At 39.8% G+C, this 23209-nt stretch overlaps 1 protein-coding gene across 1 annotated transcript in view; it reads right to left on the bottom strand.

Annotated features, from left to right (window-relative positions):
- Positions 1-23209, bottom strand: part of SLC6A1 (solute carrier family 6 member 1) — a 268154-nt gene that overhangs the window by 112147 nt on the left and 132798 nt on the right. Inside the window, exon 2 of the mRNA XM_089678691.1 lies at positions 19230-19646. Coding sequence (XP_089534817.1) covers positions 19230-19467 — 238 coding nt within the window. The 5' untranslated portion in view covers positions 19468-19646. The remainder of the gene's footprint in view (positions 1-19229; positions 19647-23209) is intronic.

Genomic DNA, 23209 nt, shown 5'->3' with positions numbered 1-23209 from the left:
GTACGAAAAAAAAATGAAGAGCTAGGGATGAGCTTGCTGTACTATCTGATATGTTAGCATAGCAATATCCCCGCTGAGCTAATGTGTTTTGACAGGGGGACTGCCCCCCTCCCCCAGCCATTGGCTGCCAGTACTGACCGGATGCTGATCGGATGCTGGTTTTCAAGGCTGATCAGTAAGGCTGGCATACACATGGGCCAAATGTTGGTCTTTTTTGTTGAACCGACCCGTTTGTATGGTTACCATTGGAAAGAAACTATATTTATACACACAAGTGAATTACCTTCCAACAATTCCTTGTCTTTCACCTGAAATGGCAAAAACCTAGAAAATACACCAGGCAAAACTGCTCTGACATGTTTCCTTTAAGCTTCCTTCAGCCTATACTGGTCACCAACATGAAAAAATAAGCTGGGCAGCCAAGACACATAAGTGTCCAATCTTTCAGTTCTTTACAATTACAGAAATCATACATTACTGTTATATTTATTAGAGTTCTGCTTTAGGGATTTTACAACTTTAATCATACTGTTTTAATCATAAGCATTGCTAGAACCACTTATGTTAATAATATTTATTCCCATTATGTTCTTGTTAGTTATCATTCATTATATACAGTTGTGGCCAAAATTATTCAACCCCCACTGAAATTGAGTGTTTTGGCCAGTTTGACATTGCTTTTGATCATTCAGTCATCTTGCTTACATTTACATTAAAGAGGCACTTGTAGGTCAGACAAATATAACATAACAGTTATAATGAAATAACCACAAATGTCTTTTCTGTGCTCACAGCATTATCAGTTTTATTCAACCCCCAAGTGACATTCAATCTTAGTACTTAGTACAGCATCCTTTTACAGTTATAACAGCTTTTAAACGTGAAGCATAGCTTGACACAAGTGTCTTGCAGCGATCTACGGGTATCTTCGCCCATTCTTCATGGGCAAAGGCCTCCAGTTCAGTCACATTCTTAGGCTTGCGCACTGCAACTGCTTTCTTTAAGTCCCACCAGAGGTTCTCAATCGGATTTAAGTCTGGTGACTGCGATGGCCACTCCAAAATGTTCCAGCCTTTCCTCTGCAACCATGCTCTAGTGGACTTGGAGGTATGCTTGGGATCATTGTCCTGTTGAAAGGTCCAACGTCTCCCAAGCCTCAGGTGTGTGACGGACTGCATCACGTTTCCATCCAATATCTCCTGGTACTGAAGAGAATTCATGGTACCTTGCACACGCTGAAGCTTCCCTGTACCTGCAGAAGCAAAACAGCCCCAAAGCATGATTGACCCTCCACCATGCTTCACAGTAGGCAAGGTGTTCTTTTCATCATAGGCCTTGTTCTTCCTCCTCCAAACATAGCGTTGATCCATGGGCCCAAACAGTTCTAATTTTGTTTCATCAGTCCACAGAACACTATCCCACAACTTTTGTGGTTTGTCCACATGGCTTTTGGCATACTGCAGTCGACTCTTCTTATTCTTTGGAGACAGCAAGGGGGTACGCCTGGGAGTTCTGGCACGGAGGCCTTCATTACGCAGTGTGCGTCTTATTGTCTGGGCTGAAACTTCTGTACCCACATCTGACAAATCTTTTCTCAGTTCCTCAGCAGTCACACGGGGACTTCTCTCCACTCTACGCTTCAGGTAGCGCACAGCAGTCGAAGTCAGCATCTTCTTTCTGCCACGACCAGGTAGCGTTTCAACATTGCCCTTTGCCTTGAATTTGCGAATGATGCTTCCTAAGGTGTCTCTTGGTATGTTTAACATCTTTGCAATCTTCTTATAGCCATTGCCCTTCCTGTGAAGAGAAATCACCTCTTCTCTTGTCTTCCTGGACCATTCTCTTGCCTTCACCATGTTTGTAACCACACCAGTAAATGTCTAGAAGGAGCTGAGTATCACAGTCATTTTAAAGCTGCCTAATTGGTGCTTATTATGCTTGATTGCTGCTCGGTGACATCCACAGGTGTTTTCAATACCTGATGGAAAGCACCTGTATGAACCTCTGTTCTTCAGAGTGGTAGTCTTTAAGGGGTTGAATAATTGTGGCAATGAAGAAACCACATAAGAACCATTTACTACTGTATTACATAAACAATTGATGTCATTTTAGTTGCATTTGGGTAGTTACAACGTCCTTGTAGGATTTGATTCTGAATACAATTCCAAATGTACACTATAGTCCCTAAACCCCTTTACAGCATTGGGGATTGAATAATTTTGGCCACAACTGTATTTGCATTCGTTTAACCTATGCCGAGGTAATGACCCCAGAGCAAATTTGTATCAGGATCCCTTCTTGATGGGCCTCATCGGTTTAGCAGCAGGGGCCAGGGTTGGAATCAGGCAGAATAATTTTCAGTGCTGTGCTCCCTGCAATTAAATTTAAGTTCTGGATTTCTTCAACATATTGATATAGAAGAAGGGGCTGGAACTATAATTGCTGGCAGCCACAGCACAGATAAGTGTTCTTCCTGATCTTAAACCCCAGAGTAAACTTGTAAGAGGACCCTCCTTGATGGGCCTCATTAGTTAGGTAGCAGGGGCCAGGTTTAGAGAGGTAACTATGTACCCGTTTTCTGGATCAGGATGAATATTCTTCCATGTTGTTGCTCCCGGCAATTCAATTTAAGTTCTGTCCTTCCCCGGAAGATTGATATAGAAGAAAAGCATGGAACTTTATTTGATGGAAGCCACCACACAGAATTATGTGCCAGAGAACATTTATTTAATTGCTGGGAACCATGGCCTATGGGATTACTGTGCATGTGGCCAAAGGTAATTAAGAGTCCCCTCTCTGCTCTGGGTCAAGCTCTAAACTGAGAGGACCTGGGCCTGGTACATGATGGCCAACTCTTTCCCCTTATAAGTGACCCGGTTGATGGGTCCTCCAACCACCTTGCTTCCCACTGTCAACTGACTGCAGTGTAGAGGGTACTTGGAGGAAAAACATGCCAGAGCTGGAAAGGGATACTTGAGGACTGATGTGACCAAATTCCAGAGGGACATGGGTCCCCGCACCCCATCTGCATCTTCCCTATGTAGCTCTGCTATATAGCACATCAATTTTGAGCACTTTACATTATGGTGCAGTTGCTGTTATTGCAGTTGCTAAACCACTGGTTTTGTCACCAGAAAAAGCCATACCAAGTCACTCCTGGTAATTCATTACCAGTCTGTAAGAATTCACAGGTCAGTAACTAAAAAAAACAAAGAAAGGTATATGTTTTAATGGGCATGCAACTCTCTCTACATTGGAAAAGCAGGAGGAGGAAGGGTCCAGGAAGACCACAAACCCACGCTAAAACTCTTGTAAGTGTAGTGCAGGCAAAAGAAATGTATATTTATGGTTAAAACCACGAAAACTGGGTCCAAAAGCAATCTGGCCTTTTTATTTGTCAGCCAGTGAACGTAGGTTGTAAACAACTATAGGTGATGTTTAAAAAATAATAATAACTTTTTCCCACTCTAGTCCTATAAAATAGGCATTATTTGTTAATTAAATATGAAGGCTTTCTTTATTCCAAATTTGTGTGAGTTGAAACACGTCTTTGCAGAAAATGCTTTAAGCTACATAATACAATATCTTTCAAACTTCACAGATGTAACTGTGTCTATAGTGCAATCATTCCTCTTTTAATGCCAGACAGCATTTACAAACACAGATTACTCCCTAAAGGTCAGTTTTACTCAGCACTACACAGTATTTGCTTGCCTTGCAGAGATTTGACACAGTAATTTTGATTAAGTGCAAGTAACAAAAAGGAAAAAAGGCAGCTTTTGTTCACTTATGTAAGCCTTGATGATGGACATTTTTCGTTTTTTGTGACCTTTTATGTGAAATGGCAAATCTGCAGTCTGCATTACTGTAGCTGCAAATGTACAACAGTTCAATAATCTTTTCACTGATGAAGTTACTTTATGGTCAAGTTTGACATGCATTACAGACCTTTCCACCTTTAAGAATATTAAATGTTTTGGAATAGAGTATTTTTGATAAATGCTGTTTTTGTATTTTATTGATTCTGTAGGAATCAGTGATCTACTTTAGCCCTATCTTTAACTCGGCAGTAGTGATATTTATGCATAAAGTGTATTTTTCTCTGCCACTTGCTGTTTGAGTTTGCTCCAGCAGGGTGTGCTAGAGAGGTATCATTTTGTGTTATGAATGTTTATTGACCTGGCCAGTCAGCAGACTTGGGACTGGTGATACACTCTGAGAGAACTGTTAAATATTTGGGACCAAGGGCAGACTGGCCATTTGGAAACTCGGGCACTGCCCGAGGGCCCGGGGTCAGTAGGGGGCCCCATGAGATGCCCCTGGTACCTTTTTTATAGGCTTTTTTGAGTTTGGGCAAGGACACAGGGGCCCCATGATCCCCTATTGCCCGGGGGCCCCATGAGTTGTCAGTCCGCCCCTGTTTGGGACACATCTGCTTTCTTTACCCTCATGGGTTTCTACCCTGTAAAGCTGTCACAGTAAAATACACCGCGTTCCAAATTATTATGCAAATTCTATTTAAGTGTCACAAAGATGAAATATTTTGTTTTTCAGTTTAACTCATGGATGGCATTGTGGGTCAGGCCTCTTTTGATCACTGAAAACAATCTCAGACACCTGTGATAATTAGATTGGCCGGTGAGCCCAATTTTAGGAAAAACTACTAAAGGAGGGTGTTCCACATTATTAAGCAGAGCACCATTTTCAAGCAATATGGAGAAGAAAAAGGATCTCTCTGCTGCCGAAAAGAGTGAAATAGTTCAATGCCTTGGACGAGGTATGAAAACATTAGATATTTCACGAAAACTTAAGCGTGATCATCGCACTATTAAGAGATTTGTGGCTGATTCAGAGCACAGACGGGTTCGTGCAGGTAAAGGCACATTGAGAAAGATTTCTGCCAGATCCATGCATCGGATCAAGAGAGCAGCTGCTAAAATGCCATTACAAAGCAGCAAACAGATATTTGAAGCTGCTGGTGCCTCTGGAGTCCCACGGAAATCAAGGTGTAGACTCCTCCAGAGTCTTGCAACTTTGCATAAACCTTCTATTCGGCCACCACTAACCAATGCTCACAAGCAGAAACGGCTGCATTGGGCAAAAAAATACATGAAGACTAATTGTCAAACAGTCCTGTTCACTGTTGAGTGCCGTGCAACCCTGGATGGTCCAGATGGATAGAGTAGTGGATGGTTGGTGGACGGCCACCCTGTTCCAACAAGGCTGCGACGTCAGCATGGCGGTGCTGGAGTTATGTTTTGGGCCAGAATCATGGGAACAGAGCTGGTTGGCCCCTTTAGGGTCCCCGATGGTGTAAAGATGACCTCTGCAAAGTATGTGGAGTTTATGACTGACCACTTTCTTCCCTGGTACAGAAGGAAGAACTATGCTTTCCGTAATAAAATCATCTTCATGCATGACAATGCACCATCTCATGCTGCAAAGAATACCTCTGCATCAATGGCTGTTATGGGGATAAAGGGAGAGAAAGTCATGGTGTGGCCTCCATCCTCCCCTGACCTCAATCCTATTGAGAACTTTTGGGGCATCCTCAAGCAAAAGATCTATGAGGGTGGGAGGCACTATACATCAAAACAGCAGCTCTGGGAGGCTATTCTGACATCTTGCAAACAAATTCAAGCAGAAACTGTCCAAAAACTCACAAGTTCAATGGATGCAAGACTTGTGAAGCTGCTATCAAATAAGGGGTCCTATGTTACAATGTAATGTGACCTGTTAAAATGTTTAAAAAGTTAAAATGTTGTTAAAAGTTTGATTGAAATAGCTTTTGATTTCAGTAAATATGCTGCAAACACAACAAATGACAATTTTCAGTTCTTTACAACCTATAAAGTGTCTTGAAACTTAATGTGCATAATAATTTGGAACAATGCATTGTAAGTTTTTTTATGTTTAAAAAAATCCTGTTATCATTAGGAGGTTTGTTCAATAAAATTTGAATTGTACTCTTAATAGTTGATAACATGAGAATTATGCTGACTGTTATTTACATTAATTATTTAGGTAAATTAGAAAAATATCATTTGCATAATAATTTGGAACACAGTGTATATGTCTTTCTCCCCTAGCCTTTTCCCTTGGGGTTTTGAAGGAAATAAGCTACTGAGAGTCATTCATGAAAATGCTGGCTGCTGGAGTCCAAGATAATGTATTGGAAAAAAAGTCATAAAATGCACTTCTATGACTGCTTACCAACATAAAAAATTTACTTCGACTCTAGTGCTCCTTTCTGTATTACTATGGTTTGAGCTAATGTTGAATGCCCATTTAGGGAAGCCTTGTGTGCCAGTTGACTTTCTTGAGCTACTGAGCTTGTTTGAAGTTTTCCTTCATTCTGACTACATGAGAATGTTTAAAAAACTCCCAGCATCTCTTTGAGTATGTTATTCTGGAGTCTAAATTGTGTCTGACCTTGAGAAAACAAGCTTAAACTGTCCTCCACAAAATAAATATAGTGAGTGTCTAGTTTAGTGGGAAAAGCGCACAGGAACAATTCCATATTGTCCTGTCTTGGATCATAAATACTGAGATACTACTTGAATTCTACTACTCAATTGCCAAGGAGCCAAATCTATGTAAGTGCCCATTCAGCATAGTCTGTGTTCAGAACGTACAGAGAGTCTTTGTAAGAGATGATGGATTAAGAAAAGATTAGAGTCTAGTCTGGTGTTTGGGACCATCTATGTTTTGGGGATAACCCGATTCACCTTTCACCCTTATTTTATTTTAGGCTCACTAGATTCACTGGTGTCCATTCCTTTTTACACCATGAGGAAAGAATCACACTTCAGATTGATTGTGCCTGGGATCTTAATGCCATTTGGGAGTGCTTAGGACATTCTCAATTTAGTTGTTGGTCAGCTAAAGATTAGTAATTACTGAAGATCAATACCAATAGCCCTATGAAAGCTAATTCTACTCTTCAAAATTGGTTATTAATGGTGCTTTCTCATCCAGAATTTTTATTCCAATCTTGTTCCTCCCTTTTGGTGATACAGTATATAAATATTAGCTGCCTTCTGAATTCAAGTTTTCATTTTAACTAATTCTGAAAGAGACCTCTTCTCATCTGCTTTTTTTTCTGAAAAATGGTTAGTAGACAACTGTGTTAACTATGATCAATCCCTAGAATGTGGAGACCTGGAAAACACCGCTAGCTTTTAAGCTATACCCTCTCACCACTTGAGCTTAGTGACATTCATACATCACATTGTGGTTAATATGGGAACTTTAAAGAGTAACACTACCATTCTGAAAAACGTAATATCCTAAATAAAATCTGTCATTGATATCAGAGGCATTTAATGATGCAGCAACTCGTTGGTAAAAGAGTCAGTCCAACCAAAAGTGATATTCACAAAAAGAACATTGCGGAACTGGAGAAAGTACAGAGAAGGGCAACCAAACTGATAAAAGGCATGGAGGAGCTCAGCTATGAGGAAAGATTAGAGGAACTGAATTTATTCTCTCTTGAGAAGAGGAGATTAAGGGGGGGATATGATCAACATCTAAAAAAACATCAGTGGTTCATATAGTGAATTCGGTGTAGAGTTATTCACCCTGAGGTCATCACAGAGGACAAGTGGGCACTCTTTACATCTGTAGGAAAAGAAATTTACTCTTCAAACACGGAAAGGTTTCTTCACAGTGAGAGCTGTGAAAATGTGGAATAGACTCACTCAAGAGGTCCTGACCAGCTCAGTGGATTGCTTTAAAAAAGGCCTGGATTATTTCTTAGATACACAGAATATAACTGGATACTAACATTTATAGGTAAAGTTGATCCAGGGAATATCAGATTGCCGGGATCAGGAAGGAATTTTTTTCCCTGCAAGAGCAAATTGGATCATGCTTTGCTGGGTGTCTTTGCCTTCCTCTGGATCAACTGTGGGTATTGGAATTATAACTTTTGGGTTTTTTTTAATGGTTGAACTGGATGGAATTTTGTCTTTTTTCAGCCAGACTAACTATGTAACTATGGTATTTTAGTAATAGGTGGAGCTTGATGGGCTAAGTCAGACACTGGCTTCTTATATGTCTACAGTACTTCAACAGTGACCCAATGCAGACCAGGGTTATCAAGAATAAAGATCTGACCAGTATTTAATAGGGTATCTAAAGAAAGATGTCAGTTGGGGAATAGACCTGGAAAATATTTAATGAGGAGGTTAAAGCAAAAGAAAGCAAAACATTTTATAGACAAAATACAAACTGATAAATGAGATTTAGTGTTTTCCACCTCTGATATTGCTCATAGGTTCCAAGAATATTATCATAGGCTTTATAATGTGAGTTCCAGAAACCAAAAAGAATCAGAGGATGAGAAGAGAAGAAAGAGGCAGAAATATTTTAAAGAATTGGAGATGCCTAGAATAGCAGAAGATAAATTCATAGACCTAGAAAGAACTATAGCCCCGAAGGAAGTTAACATGGCCTTGAAGAATAAGGCCTCAGGAAAGAGTCCTTGGCCAGATGGATTCACGGTAGGTTATTTAAAAAAATTTAGAGACCTTCTGGTCCCTAAAATGTGCAAGTATATGAATGCAATAGGGGAAGGGACTCAAATGAGAGAAAAATCTTTACAAGCATATATAACTATCATACTCAAAGAAGGTAAGGATAGTAAACAGTGTGTGAGCTATAGGCCCATATCCTTATTAAACGCTGACACAAAACTATATGCTAAGGTCCTGGCAATGAGAATGAAGGGACTAATGCAGGAATGGATACATCTGGATCAGGTGGGATTCATCCCTGGAAGAGAGGGAAGGGACAATGGTTTAAGATGATTGCTCTTATTGCAAAAAGTAAAGAGAGAAAGGCAGCCAACATTATTCCTGTCATTAGATGCTGAGAAGGCATTCGATAGGGTGGACTGAGGTTTTATGTTTGATACGTTATCAGTTCTGGGAATAGGGCCCAAAATGGTTAACTGGATAAAAGGGCTTAATAATTGCCCCACGGCAGCAGTGAAGGTTAATGGATCCCTTTCCCAGTCGTTTAAAATGTATAATGGTACGAGACAGGGATGCCTACTATCCCCTTTGTTGTTCGTGTTATCATTAGAATATATTCTAGCAAAGGTTAGGCAGAGTGCAGATATAGCCGGAATGAAGGTGGGGGAGGTAGAGTACAAGGTGGCAGCATATGCAGATGATATGTTATTTTACATAGTAAATCCTACAATAACACTACCTAATTTAATGAGACTTTTAAAACAATATGGAGAGCTGTCAAACTTGAAAATAAATCCAGCTAAATCAGAGATCCTAAATATTAATATCCCAAAACAAGAGATGTTGAGTCTTGAAAAGGAGTTTCCATTCACGTGAAAGAATAAAGAAATAAGCTATTTGGGAATAAAACTAATGCCTGCAATAAAAAGTTTATGCCAGGCAAATTATATCCCATTAATAAATGAAATTAAGGAGGAATTGAGGAGATTTTCTAAGGGGGGTGTTTCCTGGTTAGATCATATAAACTTGGTAAAAGTAGTGATAGTTCAAAAAATTCTATATAAGTTCCACATGCTTCTAATAAGTTTGCCACTGTCTTTTTTCAAGGTAATAAAGTTGATACTCAGGTTTATGTGGGCAAATAAGAAACCAATAATTAGACATGAGGTACTGTGTAGGGTAAAAAAGAATTGGGGAATGAGGTTGCCTAACCTTTGAGAATATTGTTTAGCGGTTTTATTATCATGAATAGTTGATTGGACATTTAATGCACAAGTGAAAGTGTGGATAAACATGGAAGGAACACTAAGTAAGGCACTATTAGGAAAATGGTATGGATACCACATATATTTAGTTTATTAGATGAAGGTATGAGTCCTCTCACAAAAAAAGTATTAAGGGTTTGGGATAGAATGTACAAGCAGAATGGATGGAAATATAATTCAGTATTGATTCCTTTGGTGGATACAGAGTATTTCCCCCAGGGAAAGATATCATTTTTGGTAAATGGATTAAGGATGGAAATGCACAGTTGAAGGATATTGTGATCAAGGCGAAGATAAACACGTATCAAGTATTAAGGGAGAAAAGTTATTTATTTTTTACATTAGATGAGTGGAGGTATGGGAAACTAAGACATTTTGTTTCAACTCTCCCCCATCCATTGAGGACTGGAGAGGATATATATCCATTCAAAAAATTGCTGAATGTTAACATAGCCCCGAAACATAGTACTTCTAGGATATATAAGATCCTTATAGATAAGGAGGGAGTTGATCTTCCCGGGTTTTTGGAAAAATGGGAAAGGGAGTTGGGAACAAAATCAGAGGTACAACAATGGAATAAAATATTTAATTTTACACATAAGGTGACAGATATGAGCACAGTAGAAATTAATTATAAATGTCTGATACTTTACCTTTGTGTTGGAGAGGTTGTGGTAAAAAAGGTAAAATGGCACACTTTTGGTGGGACTTCCCGAAAATACAAGAGTTTTGGAAGGAAATAATTCACGGCATTCATGAAATCAGTGGGAATATTATACAAACAGACCCGTGGATGTGTTTGTTTTATTTAGAGCCTGCAGTTATTAATAGTAAAAATAGGATATTATATCATAATTAGTGCAGCCAAGGCCCTAATCCCGAAAGTCTGGCAAGTACTGGAGCTACCCAGAATGAAGGATTGGTTAAATAGAATGGAAAATATCTTAAGGATGGAGGAGCTGTGTCATGCGGTGGAAGATAAAAAGGAAGAACTTGGGATAGTGTGGGGATGTTGGTTAGAATTTAAAACATCTAATCTAAATCGGCTGATAGTCACACCGTTAGTGGGGCAATGTCGTCAGCCGATATTTGCAGTTCTTCTAGTTTCTTTTTATCGGTCATGCTGGAAAATCTACAAGCATTGGTGGCAGCATTGGTGACAGCAACGACCGATTTTCCGTTTATCAGCCGACAATTTGGCCGATAAACGTCCCATCTACGTCCAGCCTAAGAGATATATGGAAAGGATTGGGAGATAGGAGGAGAAAAATCCAGAGAGAATATGATAAAGAACTTGAGGAGTGAAAATGGGTGAGATAAGGAAAGGGATACAGATAAGGACAGATAAATACAGCAGGAGTCAAAATTAAGTTGTTTAAGCTAACTAAGATATAGTCCGGGATAACTTGGGTGGGGAGTATGTGGGAGGTGGTGTGGGAGGTAATAAAGTATAAAAGTGAGTTATGACATTGGTGTATATTAATTATAGTGGGTGGTTGTACCCTTTTGTATTGGAAAAAGTAATAAAGTAAATGAACAGATAAAAAAAGTATATATATATATATATATATATATATATATATATATATAAATTATAAATACCGTATATACTCGAGTATAAGCCGACCCGAATATAAGCCGAGGTACCTAATTTTACCACAAAAAACTGGGAAAAACTATTGACTCGAGTATAAGCCGAGGGTGGGAAATGAGGCACCTACTAGTCAATGTAAAAAATAAAGATAGAGCCGCGGTTATGGAAACCTTAGCTTTAGAACAGTGTTTCTCAATTATTTTCTGTCATGCCCCCCCTAGGAAGAAGAAAACATTGCGCCCCCCCCCCGCGCGACTGTAAATAGTATCATTTGTCTATAAAATTGTTATAAGTAGGAATAGTGCCCCATCATTGGTGTCAGTGGGAGGAATAGTGCCCCATCATTAGTATCAGTGGGAGGAATAGTGCCCCATCATTGGTGTCAGTGGGAGGAATAGTGCCCCATCATTGGTATCAGTGGGAGGAATAGTGCCCCATCATTGGTGTCAGTGGGAGGAATAGTGCCCCATCATTGGTGTCAGTGGGAGGAATAGTGCCCCAACATTGGTATCACTGGGAGGAATAGTGCCCCATTGTTGGTGTCAGTGGGAGGAATAATGCCCCATCATTAGTATCAGTGGGAGGAATAGTGCCCCATCATTGGTGTCAGTGGGAGGAATAGTGCCCCATCGTTGGTGTCAGTGGGAGGAATAATGCCCCATCATTAGTATCAGTGACACCAATGATGCGGCACTATTCCTCCCACTGACACCAATGACACTTGCTGATCCCTGTTGCAGTATGGTGCTGCTGCAGCCAGCATATGTGGTTGCAGCAGCACCTCTGCACTGCACACTTACCGGCTTTTCCCTCACTCGATTTTCGCGGGTCCGCTCGGCTCTGCCTCCTTGCCCATGATTGGCCACCTGTGTACCTTTCCTGAGCTACAGTTCTGGCGGCCAATCACCGGTGAGGAGGCGGAGCCGAGCGGCAGGAGTGAGGGAGTGGCCGGAGTGACGGAAGGAACAGCGCTTCCTGGATGGATCATCGTTGGAGCCAGGTAAGAGACAGAAGCCCTCTGCCCACCCCTGTACGCGCCCCCCTTGACGGAGCCTCGAGCCCCCCCTGGGGGGCACGCCCCACTATTTGAGAAGCACTGGCTTTAGAAGCAGCGCCCCCTGCTAGACATCTGCAGACGTTGACTCGAGTATAAGCCGAGGGGGCCGTTTTTCAGCACAAAAAATGTGCTGAAAAACTCGGCTTATACTCGAGTATATACGGTATATATATATAAATAATGGTTCCCAGCCACCCAACAGGTGGGCTGACTCAATGACTAGGGTTAGCAACAATAAAGATCTGACCAGTATTGTCCCTGAAAAGTACAAGAAAACCATGTGTTGGATTCACATAATCTACCAAAGCTGAAAATCAGTCTTGGGTTGCTGACCATTGGAGAAATATAAATTTAGTGGGTCTTACATTGTAATGCAAAATCCATTCCGTAAGACCCCACCCATTCCCTGTTGGCCTCAGTCCCCTTCCTTTTACTCACAACCACTTTACTCCCTTTACAGAAGACTTCCAATACTAGAGAGGAAAGTTTATGGCGATATAAACAATGATGCTACCCCAAGAGCCTTTTGAGCTTTGGGTCACTTAACAAGTCACATGAGCTGGTATAGGGAGCACATGGGGATTTCTTGGCACAATCATTAACCTATCTAGCATGGAGAACCTCCTGTCAGTACCTATTCACTGGTGTGCTCTGCACAACTGCAAGTTTCAGGGCTTTAGTAATGAAAAGGGCTAAACAGCAAGGGGAGACGGGATCTGGCAACTGCTGTGACTGTGCTTGCTATAGCACTGAAACCAGTCATGTTCTAATGACAGTACAGTTCAATTTCTCCACTAAGGTCTTACCTCTGGAGTTTTATTTTCACTTTTGTTTTAGAAAGAAGAGGGAAGAATTAGAGCTTCTGTCATGTTTTTATTGCTCTTTGTGTCATCAATCGGGAAATCTTCCCTCACATTTAATCCCAGTGACAGAAAGTCAGAGACAGTAAGCAATGGGAAACCTCCTCAGTGAAGACACAGACAGCAATATTAAAATGGAACTATACTTTCTCATTATTTATTTTGAATCCTTTTACATTTTACATTTCTTCAGTTGCTTTCTGGTCTCTGGCCTAGGCCAAAATGATGTTATACATCCCAGAAGTCTTCATGGGCATTTTTTTTGACTCTGGAGGGAGGTAGGAGGGGCTTTCTCAGTCCTTTCTCGCCCTCTTGTCTGCATGCCTAAGCTAAGGGCAGATGGATTCCAGGAAGGAAATGCTACATTAATCATTTGCCCTTCTTTAAGATGGCAATGACTAGAAATGCTAGGGGGAGAAGGTGGGGGGGGGGGATCAAATTGATTTATAAGTAAAATAAAGCATGGAGACATAGATGGATGGTTGAGTTCGCGGTAAATATTAAAAATTAATTAAATAGAATTTTTGGTTTTTAGTGCTCAGATGCAGTTAAATTCTGCTTTTACTTGATAGACCCATTCATGTTTTTATTGTTGTCTGTGGCCTTTGTCCAAGTTGCTTTTGCTGTTGGCGCAAACAGCGCTAAACCCGATGGGGGTTCTTTCCTTCCTCACTCTACCCAAAACTAAAATTAAAGTTTTGACTGGAGATGCAAATGGTTTGATTTCAGTCCTTCTTTTGAACAACGCTTTAATTTGTATTCAGCATTCATTCCATTCATTCCTTTCTATGGCCTTTCTTCCTCTACTTTCCAAAAAGAGGGAAGCAGCAGAGTGTTACATTTTGCATTTTCAAATCAGGAAACTAAAACAATACAACTATTAATGTCATGGTGAGGTGTTACAAAAGGAACTAAAAATCTGGCTAAGTCATGCAAATACTTCCTTTTTGCCCCTTGTGTAGCCATAATTTTATGTAATACTGTAAGTATGGCTACATCTGTGCTACACTCCATTGGTTTTGGATGCACTGATGACTAAAAGGGTCAAAACGATTTGCATGGATACTGGAAATGAGAACATGTAAATACCTTCTACTATAAGAAGTCAATGCGCATCTCTCAGTACTTTAGAGGTGGGCTTTTTGGTTCCTTTTGTACTGCCTAATGGATGTATTGTTTCTCTAGACTTGCAAGCCCTACGCCATAGAGCCAGTAAAGACATATCTTTTCACAAGTGGTATCTAGATGTAGCCCCCTCCTCTAGCTAGGCTGCTAAATTGTTTTTGTCTATTCAGGGTTTCCTAAGCTAGGTGTTTGATTTATCCTACCTGTTTCTAGAAAAATCTTCCAGAAAATAGGGCAAGGAGATGCAGATAAATAGTATGAATATTTAAAATGCCCTAGCTAATCCTTGGGACAAGGCATGCACAATGCGGCTGAGGAGGTGATCATTATTTGGGAAGCTCTGGTGTTGTTCCTTCTCAGAGGAGGGTTCCAGGTCTCTAGCGGACTAATGCCCCTAGATACAGCTGAAGTGAGCTAATAAGTTGCAGTCTGGGCCTCAGCAGAGGAGAGGAGATTGCTGCTGGATTTTTGCTGGAGGGCACTATCCTGAAGTCCTGGTCTGGGGAAGGAACTTTTATCTCATTCACTGAGGATCTACCTGTGTTTGCTGGGTGGCAGACAGCTCATGGGACAGTGTGAGTAAAGATCTTGCTGTAGACTTTTGGGTGTGCATGTGCTCTAAGGGAACTAAGTGCCAGAGGTTGTTAAATGATCTGCTACTGTAAGATTGTTCCCTGTCACCTCCAGGAAGCTGCTGCTAGAAGAATAGAGAGAGATTTGTTCTCTCATATTGCTGTTGACAGTTTTGGAGTATCCTATGACCTAAACCCCTCCTCTGTTAAAGTTTCTTCAAGCACTATATCTTAAAAAGACACCTCCTAGACTAGTGTTATTGGAGTCGGTGTTAATGGACTGGTGCTTGTGGTGGTGGTTGATCAGCCTCGGTACTTTTTAGGGATAAACCAGTTAATACCAGCGGCCCCTATGGTGGAAGAACTACATATAAAACACAAAATAAAGCAAGAGAAGGAGTTGCTGCCCTGCCTAAACTATGAATCACTCATGTCATAGTTTACAAATGGCTATGGAATCACCATATGTGGCAGTTCTGGTGTTTGGTGAGTGACCTAGTAACACACTCCTCCACACCTAGAAGTACCAAATATTTTCTCCTGGTGACTAAGCTGAGATCAGCTGGGAGCCAACAATAGGCACATATCCATTTCTTGACAGTAGACCTGTTGACTTGCCCTCTTGTAGGCACAGCACTTTATGTTTGTTTTCCATAAAGACTTTATTGAAATTTCAGAAAGTAAAGAGCATTGTATAATCTTCTCTAATACAAGCACTGTACTGAAATTTTCTTTGTCTTTTAGACATGTACTAGGAAGCTAAACCAAAAGACATCTGTGTGCACATCTCCAAGGTGGTGTTTTTGTCAAAGTGACACAAAGTACAAAGTTTATATGCTAAGTGCTGTAACCCATGCCAAGCAATCAGAGTAAACTATTTAATGATATGATTGCAATTAACTGAATTATTGTTGCTTTGTTCAGAGCATTTTCAACATTCATTACACTTTCCAGTACAATAAAACAAAATAAAAGTACAGACAAAGCTTAATTTTCTAGTTTTGGGCAGCGTGGAGAAGGATTGGAACCTTTGTCAGATTTTTACTACTGTACATGCCGCCATTGGGGAGATCTCCACCTATTTGCTGTCCCAGTAACACTGCAGGACACAAAAATAAAAGCCTGATAGGGTATCTAATGCTTTTATTTATACAGTATATGTGAAATTAAACAAAGTGTTTTGGCTGCAGTTGTGCTTTGAATCTAAGAATAGTATATGTTGCCAGCACACCTCAATGTTCATGCAACGAAGACCTCTTTAATTGATATAAGTTCTGTATGTTGCTTTCATCAGGGAAAAATGGCATGAAGCATATATACTGTATATATATATATATATATATATATATATACAGTGCTGTAAAAAAGTATTTGCCCCCTTCCTTGTTTTCTTCTTTTTGTTTTTTTGTTGTTTGCATGTTTGTCATATTTGTCACACTTAAATGATTCAGATCATCAAACAATTTTTAATATTACACAAAGATAACCTGAGTAAATACAAAATGAAGTTTTCAATGATGATTTCATTTATCAGGGGAAAAAAACATCCAGACCTGCCTGGCCCTATGTGAAAAAGTAATTTCCCCCTAAACCTAATAACTGGTTGTGCCACCCTTGGCAGCAACAGCTGCAATCAAGCATTCGCAATAACTGGCAATGAATCTTTCACATCGCTGAGGAGGAATTTTGGCCCACTCTTCTTTGCAGAATTGTTTTAATTCAGCCACATCGGAGAGTTTTTGAGCATGAACGGCCTTTTTAAGGTCATGCCACAGCATCTCAGTCGGATTTAGAGGCTTGACTAGACCACTCCAAAACCTTAATTTTGTTTTTTTTTCTTTGAGCCATTTGCTGATGTGCTTTGGACCATTGTCCTTCTACATAACCCAACTGTGCTTAATCTTGAGGTCATGAACAGATGGCCGAACATTGTCCTTCAGGATTTTCTAGTAGAGAACAGAATTCATGGTACCATCAATTATGTCAAGTAGTCCAGGTTCTGAAGCTGCAAAGAAACCCCAGATCGTTACACTACCACCACCTTGTTTGACTTTTGGCATGATGTTCTTTTTATGAAATGCTGTTGTCTCATCAGTCCACAGAATATTTTCCCAAAAGTCTTGGGGATAATCAAGATGTTTTTTGGCAAATGTGAGCCTTTGTGTTCTTTTTGGCCAGCACTGGCTTTCACCTTGGAACTCTCCCATGGAACCATTTTTGCCCAGTCTGTTTCTTATTGTTGAATCATGAACACTGATCTTAACTGAGGCAAATGAGGCCTGCAGTTCTTTAGATGTTGTTGCAGGTTCTTTTATGACCTCCTGGATGAGTCGTTTTGTAGGCCGGCCACTCCTGGGAAGGTTCACCACTGTTCCAAGTTTTCTCCATTTGTGGAAAATGGCTCTCACCATGGTTCGCTGGAGTCCCAAAGCCTTAGAAAAGGCCTTGTAACTCTTTCCAGAATAATACGTGTCAATTACTTTGTTTCTCATCTGTTATTGAATTTCTTTAGATCGCGGCATGATGTGTTGCTTTTTGAGATTTTTTTAGCATACTTCACTTTGTCAAACAGCTACTATTTAGGTGGTTTCTTGATTCAACAGGTCTGGCAGTCATCAGGCCTGTGTGTGGCAAGTAAAATTTAACCTAGCTTTCCAAAAAATTTGGCTAATCACAGTTCAGTCATGATTTATCAAAGGGGGGGGGGGGATTACTTTTTCACATAAGGCCTGCAAGGTTTGGAAAGCTTTGTCCCCCTAATAAATTAAATGATCATTTAAAAACTGCATTTTGTATTTACTCAGGTTATCATTGCATAATATTAAAATTTGTTTGATGATCTGAATATTTTAAGTGTGACAAATATGCAAAAAAAAAAATTAAGAAGGGGCAAATACTTTTTCACAGTACTGTATATAAAAAGAGGCAACAACAATGAGAATGCAAAAATTACCACCACCATCACCACATCACTGTAAAGTCATATTCCTGCCAAATTTGCACATGTATAAACAGTAAGAATAAAAGATATGTGTTGATGAACATGTCCATGTAAATAACATGAATTTGTGATGCACTGAACATTTACTTTGCAAGGTTTGTAGCTCTGTCCCTGTTCCAGAACTTTGCCATATAGAATGGGAATAGGCATGTGTAATATTCTAAAGAGCCAGCAGTCAGTGGTCATTGTAATGATAATGCAAGTGGTGTGCCTAAGCAACTATGGAATCTTGAAAAATTGTGGTCCCATGGTATCTGTTGCCAAGTGATTAAAGGAGTGGCTCGGTAACTGGGGGTGTGGCTTACGGGCCAAAAAGACTACAGCAATCATCTGGCTTCCATTTCTAAGTGCAAGTCACTCACTGGTCTGGCGCCGAATTCTAGAACATAACCCCCAGCACAAACACAGTGGTACTTTTCACCTGGCAATATTCCTGATGGATAAATACACTGCAGCTGTGCATAAGAAAAAACTGCTCAAGCTCTTGCCCACTGAAAGTGGTTCACAATGGCTCTGGCAGGTGCAATTGAATAACATGTGAAAACATTGCCATCAAAATGGAACCCCAGGGTCGCCAGACAATACAAAATAAGTATCTACGCATATGGGCTAATTCTGCAGAAACATAACAAAGTAAAATAAAGCATTAAGGACCAACAAGCTACATGGAGCCCAACACTATGAACACAATTACAAAGTATATTAATTAAAAAAAACCTAAAGAACTGGAAATGCCCAAATATACATGTAACAGTACAGAGTAGATCATTGTGTTTTTAGAACTAGTTCTGTATTCCCATTTTGAAAATTACTTAGTCTCCCAATACTCATGCTGTATTATACCATAGAATATGGGTAATTGCCAAACATATATATATATTTGCTTAAGGATAGGAGCAACAAAAATTGGCTCTCTAGCTATCAGCAGGCATTCAAAAGGTTCAATCATTCTCTATCCTCATTGCAACTGGATTTTGACTTTAAATAAATACCTTCCCCAAAGTTTGCAAACTTTATGGTGAGATATAAATAGAATGCCCATATGCAGTGTTGAAAGCTCTAATAACCAGCATGTTCAAAGTTCTGGTATATTTAGAAGATGCTGGTGGGCAATATCAAGTTGTTCTTCTAGGAGGTCAATTACCCATGCTCCTTCTGCAGAACTGAATACATATATAAGCAGATAATAATGGCCCACAATTCCAAAATCCTCAGATAAAATTAGCTATTGTAATATAATATAAAACTCAGATATTATTAGATTTAACAGCAACTTACCGCCTCCATTCTTTCCACAGAGGTAGGGAAATCTCCAGACATTTCCTAGACCAATTGCATAACCAACACATGACATAAGGAAGTCAAATCTCCCTTTCCAGGTGTCTCTTTCAGGATCTTCATTTCTTTTCTTCTGCACTTTAACAACCAAGGTCTTAGGCTTATCATTTGTGATAGGAGCTTCACTGACTTCCGTGGAAATTTGTCCATCTGCCACCTTAGTTCCATTTGTTGCCATGTCTCTTGGTTTAGAATGGCAGTGCCTGGTACCCAGACGAGAGATTTCAGCACCAGTCCACGTGGACAGCAGCTTCGCGGCTCCCGGTGACTTCACTAGGGTTACAAAGGTGCTTGGAAAGTACTGTGTTGATGACTGCAGATGTATATCCCCAAATTGTTAAGAGATTAAATGATGAGCTGAAAAAACATAAAAAGAGTTATATATTCACATTGTAACAACAAATTCTTTGAGAATGGCTAATCAGCAAGATGAGCTATCTTTACAATACTTAATACTTATACAATATTATTAAAACAAATAGGAATGATGATGGTACCAAAGCTCAATTGATGATAATCTCCTCCCCAATCTCCAGCTCTAGTCCTACAAAAGGTTACACATTTTTCTTCTGTGTTAAGTTTTAACAACTTCTATTAAGCACAACTCCAAAGAGAACAGATCATTTGTATAGTTTACAGTACATTTATTCCTCTGTCCCTGGTGATACAATCTTCAGCTTCTAAATTTAACATCAGGACCAATTTCAACTGATGTATCCTGATCTGTGGTCTCCCCTCTGCTATAATGCATGTTGAATCCATGAAAGAGTATGTTTAAAATCTTTAACATGTAAGAAGACCACAGAACAGGAAGCAGCCACATAAGTTATCCCGTAATCTACTTTGTTAGTAACCTAAAGCTTATTTTTACAATAATGGGCAATTCAAGGGTTCTCAAAAATTCCACACTTTGTCCCAGAACTTGATGCTTCTTTTCAAAAATATTTGCTGGATGCTGAGTAAAGGCTGGAGGCTGGAGCCAACAGATTGTTTTTATCTTGCAGTGGGGATACAAGGCTACTGTATATGCCTGGCGTTTCTTTCAGTGTGTGAAGTGGACTTTTTTTTTAAACTACAAACCATAGGGGATCCAAACCCATCAATTAGGAACATTAGAGCTGTGAAGATCACATCTAGTTCCCTAACCACAGGATCATGGAAAACACAATCTTGGCTATGTACCCTTTTCCCACATACCCACTGCACTGCTAAACTTATGTGTAGACAACTGGGGTACTCCAAAACACAAGCAAATCAATTAGAGCTAACCTAAATCACATGCCAAACAATCCAAAATGATTAGTATTTCTGAGCTATGACCCATGGTGAATTTAAACCATTAAAGATATTCATTCATTGAACAAGCACCAACAACCACCAAGGATCCCCCCTCCTGTGGTGCTCTTATCCCTTGCTGAATCACACCTACAAACACTTGCATACAGCGAGGAAATGTTGAAGGTGGAAAATAAATTTGACATCTAGATATCTCACATTGCTAAGATAATTTTCAGTAAAATTGATAGACAACATATTTAATTAAACTCCAACAGTTTTTATCGGCTAGAATAATCACACGCTGTGAAAGAATGTGAGCAATATTTATCAAACAGTTTTTGTAAACGAATGGCTCCTGTTAGAATATTCATTTGATTAATTTTGATTGCGGTGTGAATAGCAAAAAAAAAAATTACTTCAGAGACAATGTCAAAATGAGCTCTAATAGGACGCTGTGGGGTTGATATACTAAAATTGGAGAGTGCAAAATCTGGTGCAGCTGTTCATGGTAGTCAATCAGCTTCTAACTTCAGCTCGTTCAATTTGGCTTTGCCAAAAAAAAAACTGGAACCTGATTGGTTTCTATGCAGAGCAACCCCTGTGAGTCTAGCTGATGGGCTGAGCCAAGGATGTTTTGCATTTTTTATTCTGAGCAAATAAATCACTTTTGGTGATTGTATCATTTACTATTCCCCTTCATTCCTACAGGAATCAGTCATAGTTCATTCTAACTATAAATCAGCTTTTCTCTTGAATTCTTCAAAATTCCACACACTAACAGTGCTTGTGGTCTGTGTACACCATTCCTTGCAATGTAAGGTCTGCCAACAGCCAGTCACAGTAGTGCTGTGCAGAATTTTGACGAGTTCGTAGGAAAGGTCCAACATGCTTACAAGGAAGATCAGACAGGAGCCTGGTGACGGTTAAGTGTAAACTAGGACCAAGCTGCTGGCGGACAGTGGGGGCAGAGTAGTAAATAACAAGTGCACTTAAAGGGCAGCTATCCTTTCAAGGCTTATTAAACATCAATTTTGGTTGTGTACCTTTGACATGAATCACTGGATGTATTTTTTTGGCTTTCAGAGAGCCCACACTTATGTTTCTAATGGCCAATGTTTCAATTATCCATGCACAACCTAAAATTAATGTTATTTTACATTCTGAGAACCCAAAATAAATCAAGATGCTATCTTTCCAGAATAAACTTTGGGGCCCATATAAATGTTTGCCTTCAGTCTGTAAGTTAAAATGTGACTGTTACTCCTATCATGGGATCAACAAAATCTTACAGACTTAGGTTTTTAGGACCCAGAATTCATATTCACTTTCTGTGTGCTAACTGACAGCTTAAAATATATACAGGAATGCAGACTGACAACTCATGGGGCCCCCGGGCAATAGGGGATCATGGGGCCCCTGTGTCCTTGCCCACACTCAAAAAAGCCTATAAAAAAGGTACCAGGGGCATTTCATGGGGCCCCCTACTGACCCCGGGCCCTCGGGCAGTGCCCGAGTGCTTGAATGGTCAGTCTGCCCCTGCATGAATGTATGCATGTGTGACAATCTGTACTTGCATTATCTAATAAAACAGCAGTGCATGATGCCTCCTCTCTACAATCTCTACTTTCTGGTTAAAGAGTATAGGCAGGTCTGATAACCTCTGTGGAGGGCACAGGGAAGTCATACCAACCACAGTGCCACTTAAATTTCTCCAGGAATAGCAAGTCAGTGAAAAAACAGATCTCATGTCTGTGGTGGGCAGCCATAGAAGGTTACATCATATTTCATAAAACAAGAAATGGAACACAGATTAACTGAAGACACTGAGCGAAGAAAGTTGGATGGAAAGAAGAAGCTAGCAGCAAAGCAGGATGTCCAAAACTTTCATTAGCCAGAATTTTCAAAAGGTTCCAAATGCTGCCCTATCATAAATAGTTTGTCATAAAATGAGTCTTTTTTAACTACCAGAGCCAAACTCTGTTCATATTCCATAATTCGTACTGTGATGAAGTCAAGTCACCTTTATAAAAAGTAATTACAACTCAGTAAAATAGAAACATGCCTGTATTACAAGATCCAAAAGGAAAATGGGACACATTCACTCTCCTGATAGAAAGATTTATAATATCCATATGGTATTTGGAGTCCACCAAATCATAATTTCATTCTTTGAAATAATATGTTGGTTGTCTGATTGTAAAAGTTTGTCAGATGGAAATACTGATATATTTTAAATAGTTACCAGTAAGTGTGTGTCCACTGAAGTATAATAAAATGCTCTCCAGCTCCTTCAGCACACCTTTCAGACCCTTTGATTGGATGAGATGATTCTGTAACTCCCTCTCCAGTAACCAGAAATAATGGCTGCATTTGCAGCTCTGCAATTCTGCTTTGACATTGAAGCTACTTAAGATACAAAGGCAGTTATGTTTCCGTGAGCCATGTTCTGATACATTAGATTGGACTTACTTAGCAAGTGTATTGGACTCTGCAATAACCAAAGACTAGGCAAACTTTGCTAATTTTCACCTTTAACCCGTATAATTTACTGTTGCGTATTGTCAGTTTTGTAGTATTTTTTGGTAAATATTTTCTGCACCATTTTTTCTTTCATTAAAACTACATTAAAAATCATTACGCCA

This window comes from Staurois parvus, unplaced genomic scaffold (assembly GCF_062004578.1).
Source record: "Staurois parvus isolate SC_StPar_1 unplaced genomic scaffold, SC_StPar_1.0 ptg000209l, whole genome shotgun sequence".
Classification (NCBI taxonomy): domain Eukaryota; kingdom Metazoa; phylum Chordata; class Amphibia; order Anura; family Ranidae; genus Staurois; species Staurois parvus.
Note: the sequence above shows the minus strand (reverse complement) of the source record. Positions and strands in the feature narration are given on the sequence as shown.